This window comes from Schistocerca piceifrons, chromosome 2, assembly GCF_021461385.2.
Source record: "Schistocerca piceifrons isolate TAMUIC-IGC-003096 chromosome 2, iqSchPice1.1, whole genome shotgun sequence".
Classification (NCBI taxonomy): Eukaryota; Metazoa; Arthropoda; class Insecta; order Orthoptera; family Acrididae; genus Schistocerca; species Schistocerca piceifrons.
The window spans coordinates 4,282,858-4,298,686 of NC_060139.1; the positions used below are offsets into that span (position 1 = coordinate 4,282,858).

The window sequence follows — 15,829 nt, forward strand, 5'->3', positions numbered from 1 at the left end:
GGCGGCATGGCAACCCCCCAACTCTGAATTTGGAGTAAGAATTGCAGGCTCATGATAGCTATCCAGCAGATGCTGGACGGTCCAGCAACACAGCAGCCATCCTGTTATGGTGGCTTGACTGGTGCGTACAATCATCCTGTGCCTGGTGGAGGAAGTGTGGAATGCCGGTTGGTGCAATGCTGCTTTGACGAGTGGTTTAGAGCATCTAGCAACGTGTTGACATAATGTGTTCAGGACTTCGCAGGTAGCCTGTGTTGTCAGTGCATGCATTCAAGTCACCAATTGGATCCAGAATTTCCTTGATGTCACGGTGCTCTGTCCATATTGCAACATATCTTCCACCTTAGGAGAAATTCTGTTGTTGAATTTAGTTTGGTACCATTCCAGTGAAATCCAGCTAGGACAGGCAGCTGGATACAGTTAGGAATGTTCATGTAGTTCTAGTCACTGCCTAGTTCTGAAAACTAGGTGCAAGTCCAATGGAAACACACTAGGATAGCTGGTATAAGTCACTATAATTTGATTCCAGTGATTGCTTTTGTCTGCTCCATTTGTGATTGGGTCCACTGTCCATGGTCCACTCACTGCTTCGTGCAAAACTTCTAATCTCACTGAGTCCCTAGACACAGCTATTTCTAGCCCATAAAACACACACACAGTCTATGATGATGTTTATTTATCTGTTTGGCAGCAGTGCTCAACTGCCTCATAGTGATGGGGTTTTGGGATTCTATGAGGTGGTTTCTGACAGTTACACAATATCCCCACCATTGTAGTTCTATTTGACCTATCTAAAATTACAATGAATTAGTGTTATGTACTCATCAATTTCCATGAATCATCCCTATTAGAACTACCCCTAGTTTCTTAGACATAACAATCATCCTCTCCAACAGTCTCCCTATTCTCCATGTTGTGCTTGATTCTGTTAACTCAGTATGTATCATCACTATATTGTGAAATCTGGTTCTTAAAGTACAGGCACAAGAATTCAGCAAGAGCATCTAAAACATTGTTTACAAAAAGCATATGTGATAATCACTGCAGTGCTGTACTGATCACAAGTCGCAGAAAAATTGCTTGAATCTTAAAATTCCTATCTTCTTGAAAGAGATCCATTTAGAGTACTACACTGTATAAGCTCTTTGACAAGAGGTATTCATTTAACCACAGCCACGCTACCAGCTTCCGCCGCCCCAAGGGGCTTGCCACGCTTTGGCGGGTTCGTGCTTGGCTGCCGCAGCACCCCTCCCTCCCTCCCTGTGTGGGATGTTATTGGGAATGTTGTGCATTGTCTGCCACTGATGTAAGAACAGTTTCACATTTGCTTTTTGCTCCCTTTTCCTTTCTTTGTTTCCCTTCTCCTCTCATTCCTCTGCTTCGGTGTTTGAGGTTCCTCTTTTTGCTTCTTGCTCCCTGTGCACTCCTGAAGGCTGGCCCACATATCTGATGCATAACAGGTGACTGGGTAACATGTGATTCCCTGCCAGAGGTGACAGGTGGAGTTTGCACGTTCCCCTGGTACAGGCCAGGCCCAGGGAGGGGTAATTGCCTGAGCTGCAACTGTCCCAAACTGCTGACTGGTACCTCTGTCAGGTGTTCGGGAGGTGTGACCTGAGGTGACAGTCACCTAAGACGGGTGCGCCCCCTTGTGAAGGGGGGCCCCCAGTTGGAAGCAGTCAATAATTTTCCCAATTTGCGTCTATGAAATGTGAACATCATGAGGCTGATGATTCTAAGACCCTTCCTGCTGCACCATGGTTCCTCGTAGTCTCTCATACTGGTGACCGTCAGTCCTTCATCACAGTCAATCCGTTAATTATTCAGAATGGTGTTGATGCAGTCGCCAGCCCTGTGAACGCCTGCTCTCGTTTACGGAATGGCACTTTGCTTTTGGAGTCGTCGTGCTGCTAATATGGGATGACATTCATAGCCATCCCTATCTCCTTGACTACTCATCTTAAAGCTATTGCAGTTTGCCTTTTCGTTCCCCACCTGGCCCTTTCCCCCTCTACCATTTATGCCCCCCCATCATTATGTCGCTAGTGCAGACTTCCTTCAGCTTCTTGGGCAGCTCTCTCTCCCTTTTTTGCTACTCGGTGACTTTAATGCACATCATCCACTTTGGGGTTCTCCCAAGACCTGTCAGAGTGGTGCCCTCTTGGCTGACCTCCTTAATCAACTTAACCTCTTCTGCCTTGACATTGGAGCATCCACTTTCCTTTCCAACTCCTCACACACCTATTCCCATTTGGACCTATCCTCCTGCACTGCCCAGCTTGCCCATCGTCTAGAGGGGTCCATTCTCTCTGACACCTTCTCAAGCAACCATTTCCTGTGCACTATCTGTTTGCTAACTCCTACCCCATCCACATGCACACCCAAATGGCAGCTTAGTAAGGCTAATTGGCAGCTTTACTCTTCCCTGCTGACCTTCCAAAGAAAAAAGAATTTCTCTAGTTGTGATGACCAGGTGGAATACCTCTCAAACGTTATACTTAATGCTGCAGAATGTTCCATTCCTCACACCTCCTCTTGGCCATGTCGTCTCCCAGTCCATTGGTGGACTGAAGCATGTCGCAACGCATTTCTGCACGGAGACATGCTCCCCGTGTTTTTAACCATCATCCTACAATGGTGAACTGCATTCATTGTAAACAGATGCATGCAATGTGTCCTCGCTTTCTTAGAGACAGCAAAAAAGGTAGCCAGATTCCATTCACTAGTCCTTTCAACAGTTCCACCCCTCCCTCTCTCATGTGGGCCAACCTCCAATGGCTCCATTCCCCAATTTCCAGCCTGATAGTAGCATACGATGTCCTCTATTGCTATTTTGCAGAAGTTTCAAGCTCTTCCCACTATCACCCTGCCTTCCTCCACCGGAAACAAGTGGAGGCGGCTCAGGCAGTACCCTTCTCTTCCTTAAATCATGAGTGCTTCAATGGCACCTTTACTGTGAGGAGCTAGATCATGCTCTGTTTTGTTGGCCCATTGAAGGGTTGGCAGGAGATCCTGTTATCCCCTCTGCCCCAAATGGGCAGCGGCTGTCGGGGCATGGTGGTCCACCCCAGCCCTTGCCATACTCACTCTTCTGCTCATCTTGCCCTTTCTCACTTGTTCAGTTTGACTTGGTTTTCTGCCTCTGTTTTCCTTTGCTTGTATCATCCTGCCTTTGTCACTAGTCTTTCTGGGTTTTGGTGCATGGGGTGCCTCTGGTAAATGGCACGGATATGTCCCCCATTGCACTTTCTGCCTTTGGGGGCCTCCTGCTGTTCCCTGGATGGGGTACCTCACCTACCTTTCATCATTTTCCCCCTTTTCCTTTTCTTTGTCCCCTTTTCTAGAATTTAGTGAGCTTTGGTAGTAGACCTTGGGGGTTTTCTTCCCTTTTGTTTCGTGCACTAGGCTTTTCTTTGGTATGTGGTTTTGTTGACTTACTGTTCCAGGTAGGAGGGATTGATCACCTTGTAGTTTGGTCCCTTTAATCATTAAATCTATCAATCAATCACAAATTTTTAGTAGTTGAATGCTTTTTGTAGCTGACAAATCCTATGAAAAGTCTTGCTTTTTATTAAGTCTTGCTTTCATTATCAAGTGCATCTGAACTGCCTCTTGCGCGCTTTTGCGTGTTCTGAAGCTAAGCTGGTAGTCATCTAACAGATCCTCAGTTTTCAGTTCTGTACCCCATAGAAGACACAAGTGAAAGTCGTGCCCATTTAGTCTGCTCACTATGTCCTGTTATGACTCCGTTAGTGGCATTTTGCACCCTTCCGAAGGATGGGCTACCTGTAACAGGAACCAGTCTCTGTAAAGATTGGAAGGTAGGAGACGAGGTACTGGCAGAAGTAAAGCTGTGAGGACAGGGCGAGAGTCGTGCATGGGTAGCTCAGTCGGTAGAGCACTTGCCCACGAAAGGCAAAGGTCCCGAGTTTGAGTCTCGGTCCGGCACACAGTTTTAATCTGCCATGAAGTTTCAGGAACCATGTCATTTACTAACACATCTGCCCTTTTGCCTTTAGGGCAAAACAATATATATATACATATGACCAGAATACACTTGTCTTTTGGATGATTCACCACGCCTCAATTGTATCCATGACATTCCCAATTTCAGAATGTTCCGTTGAATGTAATGTACATGGTCTCATTGAGTGCTTCACAACCTGTCCCTCACTATTATTTCTGAATTATATAGATGGAAAGCCTTCCTGCAGCATATTCTCTTGTGCTTTGTTCCCTTTTCTTCCTTTATCTCTGCTAGTCACTGTGTTCTACTTATTTCTGCCCCCCCCCCCCCCCCCCTTGTTTCCATTCATTACATCCTTCAGCCCTCTTACCAGCCTTTAAACAGCCTCCCACCACCACCACCACCACCACCACCACACCACATCTCCCCCCCCCCCCAAAATTCCTAAGTTCCTCTGCTTTAACCCGTCCTGTCGTCCTTGCACCCTTTAGATACATACATATTCCACATTCTGCCAATAATGTGATCTATTTAATTAAGTTTCCAACTAAACTGCTGTTAAATTTTGGTGATACTGCTACATTACCAGTGAACAGTTTCATGTTGACTGTTGGATTAAGAAAGGATGGGGAAGGAAATCAGCCATGACCTTTCAAAGGAACCACCCTGGCATTTGTCTTAAGCGATTTAAGCAAATCACAGGAAACTTAAGTCAGGATGACCAGGTGTGGGTTTGAACTGTTGTCCTCCTGAATGAGAGTCCTGTGTGCCAACCACTGCGCCACCTCGCTCAGTCCCATCAGTGGTGTCCACTCCATTATGATTCCCATAAAGAGAATGAATTAGCCCTTCGTAAATGTAGTGGACAGAACACAGCCGCAGAATGGAGAAACATTTACTCCATTTTGTGTTGTCAAATACCTATTTGAAATCTGTGAATAGTGAGTGAGTGAGTGAGTGAGCACGTGTGTGTGCACGCTCATGTGCCCTCTGTTATCAGCAATAGAGCTGGAATTGATTGTCAAGAGTAAAATTAACCATGTTTCATAATGTTTTCAATTTTTTCTTCTGTTCTTTAATGAAGTATTGTTGTATGTCTTCTGTATGACCTTATTTTTTCCTTATGATAACAATTTTTACACTATCAGAATTTTCCATAATATTTTTTTTTTTGTGTATTTTTTAAAAAAATTTTATCACAGGTTATATGAGTACTTTGACAACAAAGTTTAGAATGCAGACAGCAATAAGAAGTGATGACAGGATAAGACTCATGAATGAAATCATATCTGGAATCCAAGTAATAAAGATGTATGCCTGGGAGAAACCATTTGAAAAGATGGTACATTTTGCTAGAAGGTAATGGAAAAAGTTAATATCGTCATACTTAACTGGTAAATTACACGGCAGATATGAGTGTTTAAATTTTTATTGGAATGAGACTGCAAAATTGTTTGGAATGAGAATATGAAATTAATCGCCTGCCTGTCTCTCTACTTCCCACATGTACTTTGGTCAGTAAGTAATTAACATATTTTCAGTCAGAAATGTCTCTCAAGGTGTGTGTGTGTGTGTGTGTGTGTGTGTGTGTGTGTTGTTGAAACTAGTTCACATGAGGTGATGTGTTTATTTCAGTACATTCCAATTTGACACTTCAACTTTGCATGGTGTTCTATTGTTTAAGAAAAATCAATCGTGGGATGTCTCCAGGCAACTGAATGCATTTCTATACAAATATATTACATGCATGTGCTGTGAAGTTTGATTTGAAAAAGCTGTGTGTGATGCACTTACTTGGATGCAGTTAGCAGAAATAGTCATATTTAACAATTATCCATTTTCTGCCACTATAATTTTGCTGAGTAATGAAACATTGAATCTCAAATTTTCAGTCGAGAGATCAGGGTTTTAAGAGGAGCATCATATTTGCGAGGAATTCATTGTGCGTTCATGGTGTTCACTGAAAGAACATCTCTGTATATCACACTTGTATCTTACACACTACTCGGACATTCGGTTACCGCAGAGAAGGTATGTGCAATTTGAAGTGAAATTATAATATTGCAGATATTCTAAGAGCAATTGGTAACATATTGTTCATCTTCAGGTATTCTCACTGGCTCAGTTTTTCAACGCCCTGCAGTTGTGCATGGCTATCTGTTATCCATCGGCTGTGCAATTTTCAGCTGAAGCAAAAGTATCTATTCGGAGGTTAGAGGTGAGTTTACCATCTTATCAAATTGTAAACAAAGGTTCTGGGAATAAATTCACGTAGAGGATACATGTCTCTTCCTTCCCCTTGGCTCCTCTCCACCACTTCCTTGCCCCCCCCCCCCTCCCTTGTGTGTGTGTGTGTGTGTGTGTGTGTGTGTGTGTGTGTGTGTGTGTGTGTATAGTCATTTTCATTTATTATTTGCAGGCATTTCTAATGCAAGAGGAACACGTGCCAAGGGTTGTAAATGGCCCAGCAGAGGAGAAGGGTACACATGCAAATGGTCTTGTGATGAAAGGAGTGTGTGCAAAGTGGGCTCCTGGCTCAATATCAGAGACCTTATCAAGTATAAATTTACATGTGAAACCAGGAAAGCTGTGTGCTGTTATTGGTCCAGTCGGAGCAGGAAAGGTATGTTTTAATAGAAAACTTGTTCCTTCGGTAATTGGCCTACGTGTATCATTATTAATGGGGCTTCTGATGCTGCTGCAAGGGCTAAAATTCTACTACTCAGGGTTTTTAGCTGTTCTGTACCCTTTGTCGATTTCATCTCTGCTATCTGTAGGAACATTCTATCGTTCAAGCACACACACTGGTTGCGTCTTTGTGGTAACGAGCTTGGGGAGATCTAACCCATCCTTGTGGTTTGGGTAACTTCCTCGTGTATAACTCACAAATAATTTCAGCTGTACTATGAATTGGGCACTGCCTTTTAAGCCATTTTCGTCTATTAAGTGGTGGCCCTATACCACTTAGTAATTATTGTAACAAGCCACTGGTGGTATGCCACTTTGTAACAGTGTCTGTTCTTTTAATCCTTTACATTTTAACATATTTGTCACTTCATCTATCAGAAGTTAACAGTACACACATCACAGACTGTAGAACATGTTCTGCTATTTAATTGCAATAGTAACATGACTACTGAAATTTAATTTTTGACTATGGACTACTGTGGTCTTTAAAAACATTTACCGACCAGAATCTTGTGTTGGTTGTACTAATTGTTTTTCATCTCTCCTCTATGTTGATTGCTTTTTAACTAGCATTCCAGATCATACATCATTAGCCCTTACAGTTTTACCTAACAATTAAAAATGTCTGGCTCCAGTGCATCATCTAACTCCATGAACCAGTGAGTGCCTTACACAGAAAGTGTCTTTGATCCAGGCACATACGATGTCAGCTGTTCCGTGGCTTAAAGTTAAAGTAGTATGTGCATGTATCAAAAGGAGGGGAAACAGTTTGTGACTCTAAGGTGGTCAAATACATGAATTACGTGATGAATGCTCATTTAAAAAGTTTTATATTTAGTGCACTGTCATTGGTCAAAAACAGTTAGAATGCACACAAACACGTGATGATTTAATTTTAATTTGGAATCAAACATGGTTTTCACACTGCGGTATATACATAAAATGTTTTGGAAGACATGGACTGTCAACGGAAACTATTAAATACCAAAAACTCTTAATAAATGACATCTTCTGTACACCATGAGCTGCGCTACAAATGTTGTATTTGCCAAAATCAGTTTTTTGGCTTATAACTAGTCATCAGTGGCATCTGATACAGAGGAACAAACAACTGTATGTGCATACATTTCTACAAAATGATAAAAGATCGTAAATAGTAGTAATATAAGTCTACTTGAGGTGTCCAGAAGCAAAATGCAGTGAGTGCACTAGAACATTTTTTGTCAGGAAATGCAAAAAACTTTTTACTTACTTCATATGGCAGATATTAAAAATCCCTTTTCATCATAGCTGTATGCTTACCTAAGGAGTATATTTCTGACAATCCCTGAAACATTTGGCTTTTATTTTGCTAGTTATTACTTAAAATAATTTGCATTCAGAGTTTTGCCTCTGTTCCCAGGGATCTACAAAGTTACGCTTCTGCAGAGATCGATGTACATATATTATCATTACATAAAAATAGACACCTTAATACTGTTACAAAAGATTTGTTGACTAAAATGGAATGTGATCACAAAGTATGCGACATTAAACAATAGTTTGAAAGTAGTTAATATGTCACAAGCTTTAAAGTCCTGTTCTGTCCCCTCCCCTCTAAATTACAATGGCAACTCATTGTCCTCTGGCTGAATTTCAAAGTCTGAATCTCCGTCTGCATTGTTCCCAGCTGTCTGACAATCGAATACATTCTTGTAGAAAGCAAGATTTTCTTTTTATTCCCAAGTGTACCCTAAATGCTTTTTGAACAGGAAATCAATATCCCTCACTTTAGCTTCCTTTAAGGCTCTTCCAATTCTGATAATGTTTGGCTCCATGGACGAGTAGGCTTTGCCCCATCTGCATATCCCTCTTCCTTCACCAGCGTCCATTCTATAAGCCACTTCACCTCTTACTAGTGCATTTCTTTGTTTACTTCTGGTGATCACAACCCTCTTTACAGGGGCAAATCTGAAGTGCCATTGACGAGATGGTTTAATGACATCAGCAACTGCATCCTTCCAACACAGATTGTTGACATCTACTCGTAATTGCAAAACTGTTCTGTGATCCACAAACACTTCATTGTTCTCACTCGGTGAGGTAATTGTGACTTTAGACGTGAGAACCTTTTCTATTCAGTCCAAAGTTGTCGGGTGGTAGAAACGAATGTCCAACCACTGGATAGAGTATCTTCACTCGTTTCACATTGACAGGAGCTTCTTGTGTTAGCCAATAGCACAGCATACCCAACATCGTCTGGTTTTTGTTTTGCCCTCCACAACTGTCTGACATCAGTCAGATGGTATGGATGTCAGTTAGGTCTGTAGATGTTAACCTGTGATGTACACAAGACACAATTTCATTGGATCCCTTTGCAAAGTCTGTTTCTTTCCATGTGTATATAAATGTGTTCTCCTTGTTTTGTCGTGAACCAGATGGTCCTTGACAGATTGTAAAATTATACACACAAATTTGATGCGTATAATAAGCACTTTGATCGTGTAGTTGAGGCAGTGGAAGGTTTTTCTGGCAGTCAAATGTCAGGATTATTTCACCATTGTCCTCAACTTTCAGTATACCATAAAAATCATTTGCCTTAGCTTTGTGTAGAGCAAGTTGTGTTGTCAATTCTTGTTTCTTCACCTCAGCTCCAGTTGTTCGGGTTAATTGCTTTATTTGTTGTTCTAAACTGATGCACACTGAGCAACAGTCAGTTGCTGAGGAAGTGAAACTGGTATTATAGTCAGATACAAAAATATATCTGAAAAACTCGTATGTAACTTCATCCACAGTTTTCTCTGGATCCACATTAAACATTTTCCAAAGCTTTGCAATCGATAATTTACTGGACATGGAGTGTCTACTGATGTTTTTTCCACAGCAGTAGTGTGATTGCACTGGTTTCAGCTTCTCAATAAATTCCTTAACTGAACATCATTTTCCTTGATAAATGTTCGCCAATTGGTCTCCACCTCGTCTTTCCATTGGAGCTTCTCCTGTCTGTAAGTACCATCTACAGACTCTTTGTATTCTCGCTGTTGATACGCCAAGAACACTAGTAAACATCTTTTGGCACATGCGCAATTGCTGAGTTTGGTTTATCGCTTTCAGATGGGCAAACAGTATCTGATTGAAATTTTTATGTTTTCCTGGGATCTGCTGCTTCACTTGGACGCCTCCTCGGAGATTCGACTGATGTGTGTATAATTATAAACTCGTCCTGTTTAATTTTGTCTGCAGCTTTAAAATTCCTGATGTTATCTCCTTATCTCCCCCCCATGAACCATGGACCTTGCCGTTGGTGGGGAGGCTTGCGTGCCTCAGCGATACAGATAGCCGTACCGTAGGTGCAACCACAACGGAGGGGTATCTGTTGAGAGGCCAGACAAACGTGTGGTTCCTGAAGAGGGGCAGCAGCCTTTTCAGTAGTTGCAAGGGCAACAGTCTGGATGATTGACTGATCTGGCCTTGTAACAATAACCAAAACGGCCTTGCTGTGCTGGTACTGCAAACGGCTGAAAGCAAGGGGAAACTACAGCTGTAATTTTTCCCGAGGGCATGCAGCTTTACTGTATGATTACATGATGATGGCGTCCTCTTGGGTAAAATATTCCGGAGGTAAAATAGTCCCCCATTCGGATCTCCGGGCGGGGACTACTCAGGAGGATGTTGTTATCAGGAGAAAGAAAACTGGCATTCTACGGATCGGAGCGTGGAATGTCAGATCCCTTAATCGGGCAGGTAGGTTAGAAAATTTAAAAAGGGAAATGGATAGGTTGAAGTTAGATATAGTGGGAATTAGTGAAGTTCGGTGGCAGGAGGAACAAGACTTCTGGTCAGGTGACTACAGGGTTATAAACACAAAATCAAATAGGGGTAATGCAGGAGTAGGTTTAATAATGAATAGGAAAATAGGAATGCGGGTAAGCTACTACAAACAGCATAGTGAACGCATTATTGTGGCCAAGATAGACACGAAGCCCACACCTACTACAGTAGTACAAGTTTATATGCCAACTAGCTCTGCAGATGACGAAGAAATTGAAGAAATGTATGATGAAATAAAAGAAATTATTCAGATTGTGAAGGGAGACGAAAATTTAATAGTCATGGGTGACTGGAATTCGAGTGTAGGAAAAGGGAGAGAAGGAAACATAGTAGGTGAATATGGATTGGGGGACAGAAATGAAAGAGGAAGCCGCCTGGTAGAATTTTGCACAGAGCACAACATAATCATAACTAACACTTGGTTTAAGAATCATGAAAGAAGGTTGTATACATGGAAGAACCCTGGAGATACTAAAAGGTATCAGATAGATTATATAATGGTAAGACAGAGATTTAGGAACCAGGTTTTAAATTGTAAGACATTTCCAGGGGCAGATATGGACTCTGACCACAATCTATTGGTTATGACCTGTAGATTAAAACTGAAGAAACTGCAAAAAGGTGGGAATTTAAGGAGATGGGACCTGGATAAACTAAAAGAACCAGAGGTTGTACAGAGATTCAGGGAGAGCATAAGGGAGCAATTGACAGGAATGGGGGAAATAAGTACAGTAGAAGAAGAATGGGTAGCTTTGAGGGATGAAGTAGTGAAGGCAGCAGAGGATCAAGTAGGTATAAAGACGAGGGCTAGTAGAAATCCTTGGGTAACAGAAGAAATATTGAATTTAATTGATGAAAGGAGAAAATATAAAAATGCAGTAAGTGAAACAGGCAAAAAGGAATACAAACGTCTCAAAAATGAGATCGACAGGAAGTGCAAAATGGCTAAGCAGGAATGGCTAGAGGACAAATGTAAGGATGTAGAGGCCTATCTCACTAGGGGTAAGATAGATACCGCCTACAGGAAAATTAAAGAGAGCTTTGGAGATAAGAGAACGACTTGTATGAATATCAAGAGTTCAGATGGAAACCCAGTTCTAAGCAAAGAAGGGAAAGCAGAAAGGTGGAAGGAGTATATAGAGGGTCTATACAAGGGCGATGTACTTGAGGACAATATTATGGAAATGGAAAAGGATGTAGATGAAGATGAAATTGGAGATACGATACTGCGTGAAGAGTTTGACAGAGCACTGAAAGACCTGAGTCGAAACAAGGCCTCCGGAGTAGACAATATTCCATTGGAACTACTGACGGCCGTGGGAGAGCCAGTCCTGACAAAACTCTACCATCTGGTGAGCAAGATGTATGAAACAGGCGAAATACCCTCAGACTTCAAGAAGAATATAATAATTCCAATCCCAAAGAAAGCAGGTGTTGACAGATGTGAAAATTACTGAACTATCAGCTTAATAAGTCACAGCTGCAAAATACTAACACGAATTCTTTACAGACGAATGGAAAAACTAGTAGAAGCCAACCTCGGGGAAGATCAGTTTGGATTCCGTAGAAACACTGGAACACGTGAGGCAATACTGACCTTACGACTTATCTTAGAAGAAAGATTAAGGAAAGGCAAACCTACGTTTCTAGCATTTGTAGACTTAGAGAAAGCTTTTGACAATGTTGACTGGAATACTCTCTCTCAAATTCTAAAGGTGGCAGGGGTAAAATACAGGGAGCGAAAGGCTATTTACAATTTGTACAGAAACCAGATGGCAGTTATAAGAGTCGAGGGACATGAAAGGGAAGCAGTGGTTGGGAAGGGAGTAAGACAGGGTTGTAGCCTGTCCCCGATGTTGTTCAATCTGTATATTGAGCAAGCAGTAAAGGAAACAAAAGAAAAATTCGGAGTAGGTATTAAAATTCATGGAGAAGAAATAAAAACTTTGAGGTTCGCCGATGACATTGTAATTCTGTCAGAGACGGCAAAGGACTTGGAAGAGCAGTTGAATGGAATGGACAGTGTCTTGAAAGGAGGATATAAGATGAACATCAACAAAAGCAAAACAAGGATAATGGAATGTAGTCTAATTAAGTCGGGTGATGCTGGGGGAATTAGATTAGGAAATGAGGCACTTAAAGTAGTAAAGGAGTTTTGCTATTTGGGGAGCAAAATAACTGATGATGGTCGAAGTAGAGAGGATATAAAATGTAGGCTGGCAATGGCAAGGAAAGCGTTTCTGAAGAAGAGAAATTTGTTAACATCCAGTATTGATTTAAGTGTCAGGAAGTCATTTCTGAAAGTATTCGTATGGAGTGTAGCCATGTATGGAAGTGAAACATGGACGATAAATAGTTTGGACAAGAAGAGAATAGAAGCTTTCGAAATGTGGTGCTACAGAAGAATGCTGAAGATTAGATGGGTAGATCACATAACTAATGAGGAAGTATTGAATAGGATTGGGGAGAAGAGAAGTTTGTGGCACAACTTGACTAGAAGAAGGGATCGGTTGGTAGGACATGTTCTGAGGCATCAAGGGATCACCAATTTAGTATTGGAGGGCAGCGTGGAGGGTAAAAATCGTAGGGGGAGACCAAGAGATGAATACACTAAGCAGATTCAGAAGGATGTAGGTTGCTGTAGGTATTGGGAGATGAAAAAGCTTGCACAGGATAGAGTAGCATGGAGAGCTGCATCAAACCAGTCTCAGGACTGAAGACCACAACAACAACAATCTCCTTATATCCTGCATTGATACTCTTACACACTGGTATACTGATGAAGCTGCGTGGTTGCAGTGGGGACGAACGGGAAACCCACTGGTGGAACATCTACCAGAGAACAGTACTAATAAGGAGAAAGCTAGGATAATGCACTAAAAAAATCATATACTGTACCTCGTTTTCCTAAATAATTGATTATAAAATCAATGATGCACTGTTCATTCAAGGAAATTGTTCCTGACTGCAGCCATACGAAATGACCGTAATTTTTGTTGACATAAACCCAAAACATCTCAGTGTAACATCACTGTTTACAGAAAAGTTGGTAATGAAGTGATTATTGTTTCCATACAGTGAAATAGCACAAAATACTAGGGTATCGGACTAAATGTTACCTCATACGTTTTGCTTTGTTCCTCTTCCAGTCGGAAGGGTTGGGCGATTTTTATGGCCTTTTTCTTTTGGAACTGATTGTACATGTCTTCCATCAGCAACATCCATGACTACGGAGGAAATGATAAAGCACTCTTCATAATTTATCCAAACAGCAATAGCACAAACACCCTCCATGCACTCACAAACAAGCCAAGCTACGAAAAACGCACCAATATGGCTAGGTAACAGTTGATGTGCTACTGTTTTTTGTTTCACATTAGTTTGCAGTAGGGACAACTTGACAAATTGCCATCCATAGGCTCAAAAGTAAAGTTCATGAAGTAATAAGCTGGGAAGGCTGTATTATTTGGACAAAATACATAATGTGTACAAAGCGAGTTTTGCAACTTCAAACATTTTTAATAATGGTGCATGCTAAGGATACACCAAGTTCTGTTTTTTTTATCATACAGTGGATTCACTCAGTTTTGCTTTGCAACCAGAAGTGGAAAGACAGAGTTTTGCATCTGTAGACCGTTTTCAAGGTACATTTTAGGGCAGAAAAAGCTGTTTTGTTAGTGTTTTAAGAGCGTAATAGATAGATAGCAGCACAAAGAACAAAATGGTGGCACTAACTCATTTTCGAGAAAAAGTGGATTCACAGCAGTTTGCATCTGGACACCTCACTTAATTATCCACTTCTATACCAATGACGTGCTTGTCTGATCTGAGGCTTTCCCGGCGAATGTGCTGTATCAAAGGTTCTCGGGTGTCCAGCCAGATCCAATTGTCGAAGTTCCACAATATTTCGGCAAATAACCGTTCCGCCATCATCAGGTGGTGCTGATGGAATTCCATCAGCACCACCTAATGATGGCGGAATGGATCTGGCTGGACACCCGAGAACCTTGGATACATGACGTGCTTGTCATTTAATATGGCAGGATCTGAAGTATGTTCTGCAACATAGTACATAGCTTGTCATGTATGTTTTAGCTGCCAAACTTCAGACAGTGACAATTCTTGATAATCAGTCTCTGTCGGTCCATTATGGCTTGGGGGACGTTGGCTGGTACATATTTCTTGACTCAAAAAACTTTACCAACAGCCATATGTTTTGGTTTATTTTATTTTATGTCTCAAATGCTACCAGTTTTGGCAACTCAATATTGCCATCTTCAGGCCTCGTACACTATTATCATATTAACAATCTTATTGAATGATGCCATAAAACTGGAATTGTAAATTCGATCATTATACAACAGATTCCCGTTCACAAATGGCTGTTGGTAAAGTTTTTTGAACCAAGAAATTCCTGATAATGTTTGACATAACTGTTGTATAGAAGAAACTTAGGACTGACAAGTCAAGGAGTCTACATTACCTGTCCTTCGTTGTTTCTAAGATCATATTTTTATTTGTCTGTTAGCTGCATTCATATAATTATGTAAATCACAATTTTTGGCAACGAGCATGTGAAGGTAGAATATATAGGTAGAATATATAAAATGGAATAAGACTGCAAAATAGTCAGATACTGTATAAAATTAAACAATTATACTTGCAGGAAATAGACTCCAAACCAAAATTATTTGGTTAAAACACTGTTGAAATTTTGTATTTACATCTTACTCTGTAACTGTTTGTTAATTATGTATGTTGTCTGGTTGTTTTGTCCCCCCCCCCCCCCTCTCTCTCTCTCTCTCTCTCTCTCTCTCTCTCTCTCTCTCTCTCTCTCTCTCTCTCTCTCTCTCTGTCTGTCTGTCTGTCTGTCTGTCTGTGTGTGTGTGTGTGTGTGTGTGTGTGTGTGTCTCAATCTCTTCTGAAATATTTAATAATCTGCATTTTCCTGCTTTGTGGAGAATGATGATGATTTTGTTAACTGCATTATCATAATAATATTTGTTTTCCCTTAAATGAGCATTGAATGTTGAGGAATTGGCTTCACTAACATTAGTATGTTCTCTAAACCTCATTTCAAAGGCTCTCACTGTTTGCCCAACATAAACTCCATCACAATGGATACATGCTACTTTATACACCACTGACATGTTAAATATTTGGCTATTATCAGTACTGTTTATAAGACATGGTCTTACATTGTTCTCTGGCCTGAAGTCAATTTGAAGTCTAGTTTTTGAAACAAATGACTCACTTCGTCAAAAAAGTGACCTCTGTATGGAAAGGTTGTAAACTTAGCTTTTTCTGCTTGTGTGCTCATTTCTAATGTAATTCGATTCCTAGTCTCAGAGTTCTTTCTGATTC

At 41.1% G+C, this 15,829-nt stretch overlaps 1 protein-coding gene across 2 annotated transcripts in view; it reads left to right on the forward strand.

Moving 5' to 3' along the window:
• Window positions 1-15,829, forward strand: part of LOC124775090 (ATP-binding cassette subfamily C member 4-like) — a 254,271-nt gene that overhangs the window by 142,948 nt on the left and 95,494 nt on the right. For both annotated transcript variants that reach the window (XM_047249900.1, XM_047249901.1), the window contains exons 6-9: window positions 5,170-5,326; window positions 5,860-5,998; window positions 6,075-6,185; window positions 6,387-6,590. In XM_047249900.1, coding sequence (XP_047105856.1) covers window positions 5,170-5,326; window positions 5,860-5,998; window positions 6,075-6,185; window positions 6,387-6,590 — 611 coding nt within the window. The remainder of the gene's footprint in view (window positions 1-5,169; window positions 5,327-5,859; window positions 5,999-6,074; window positions 6,186-6,386; window positions 6,591-15,829) is intronic.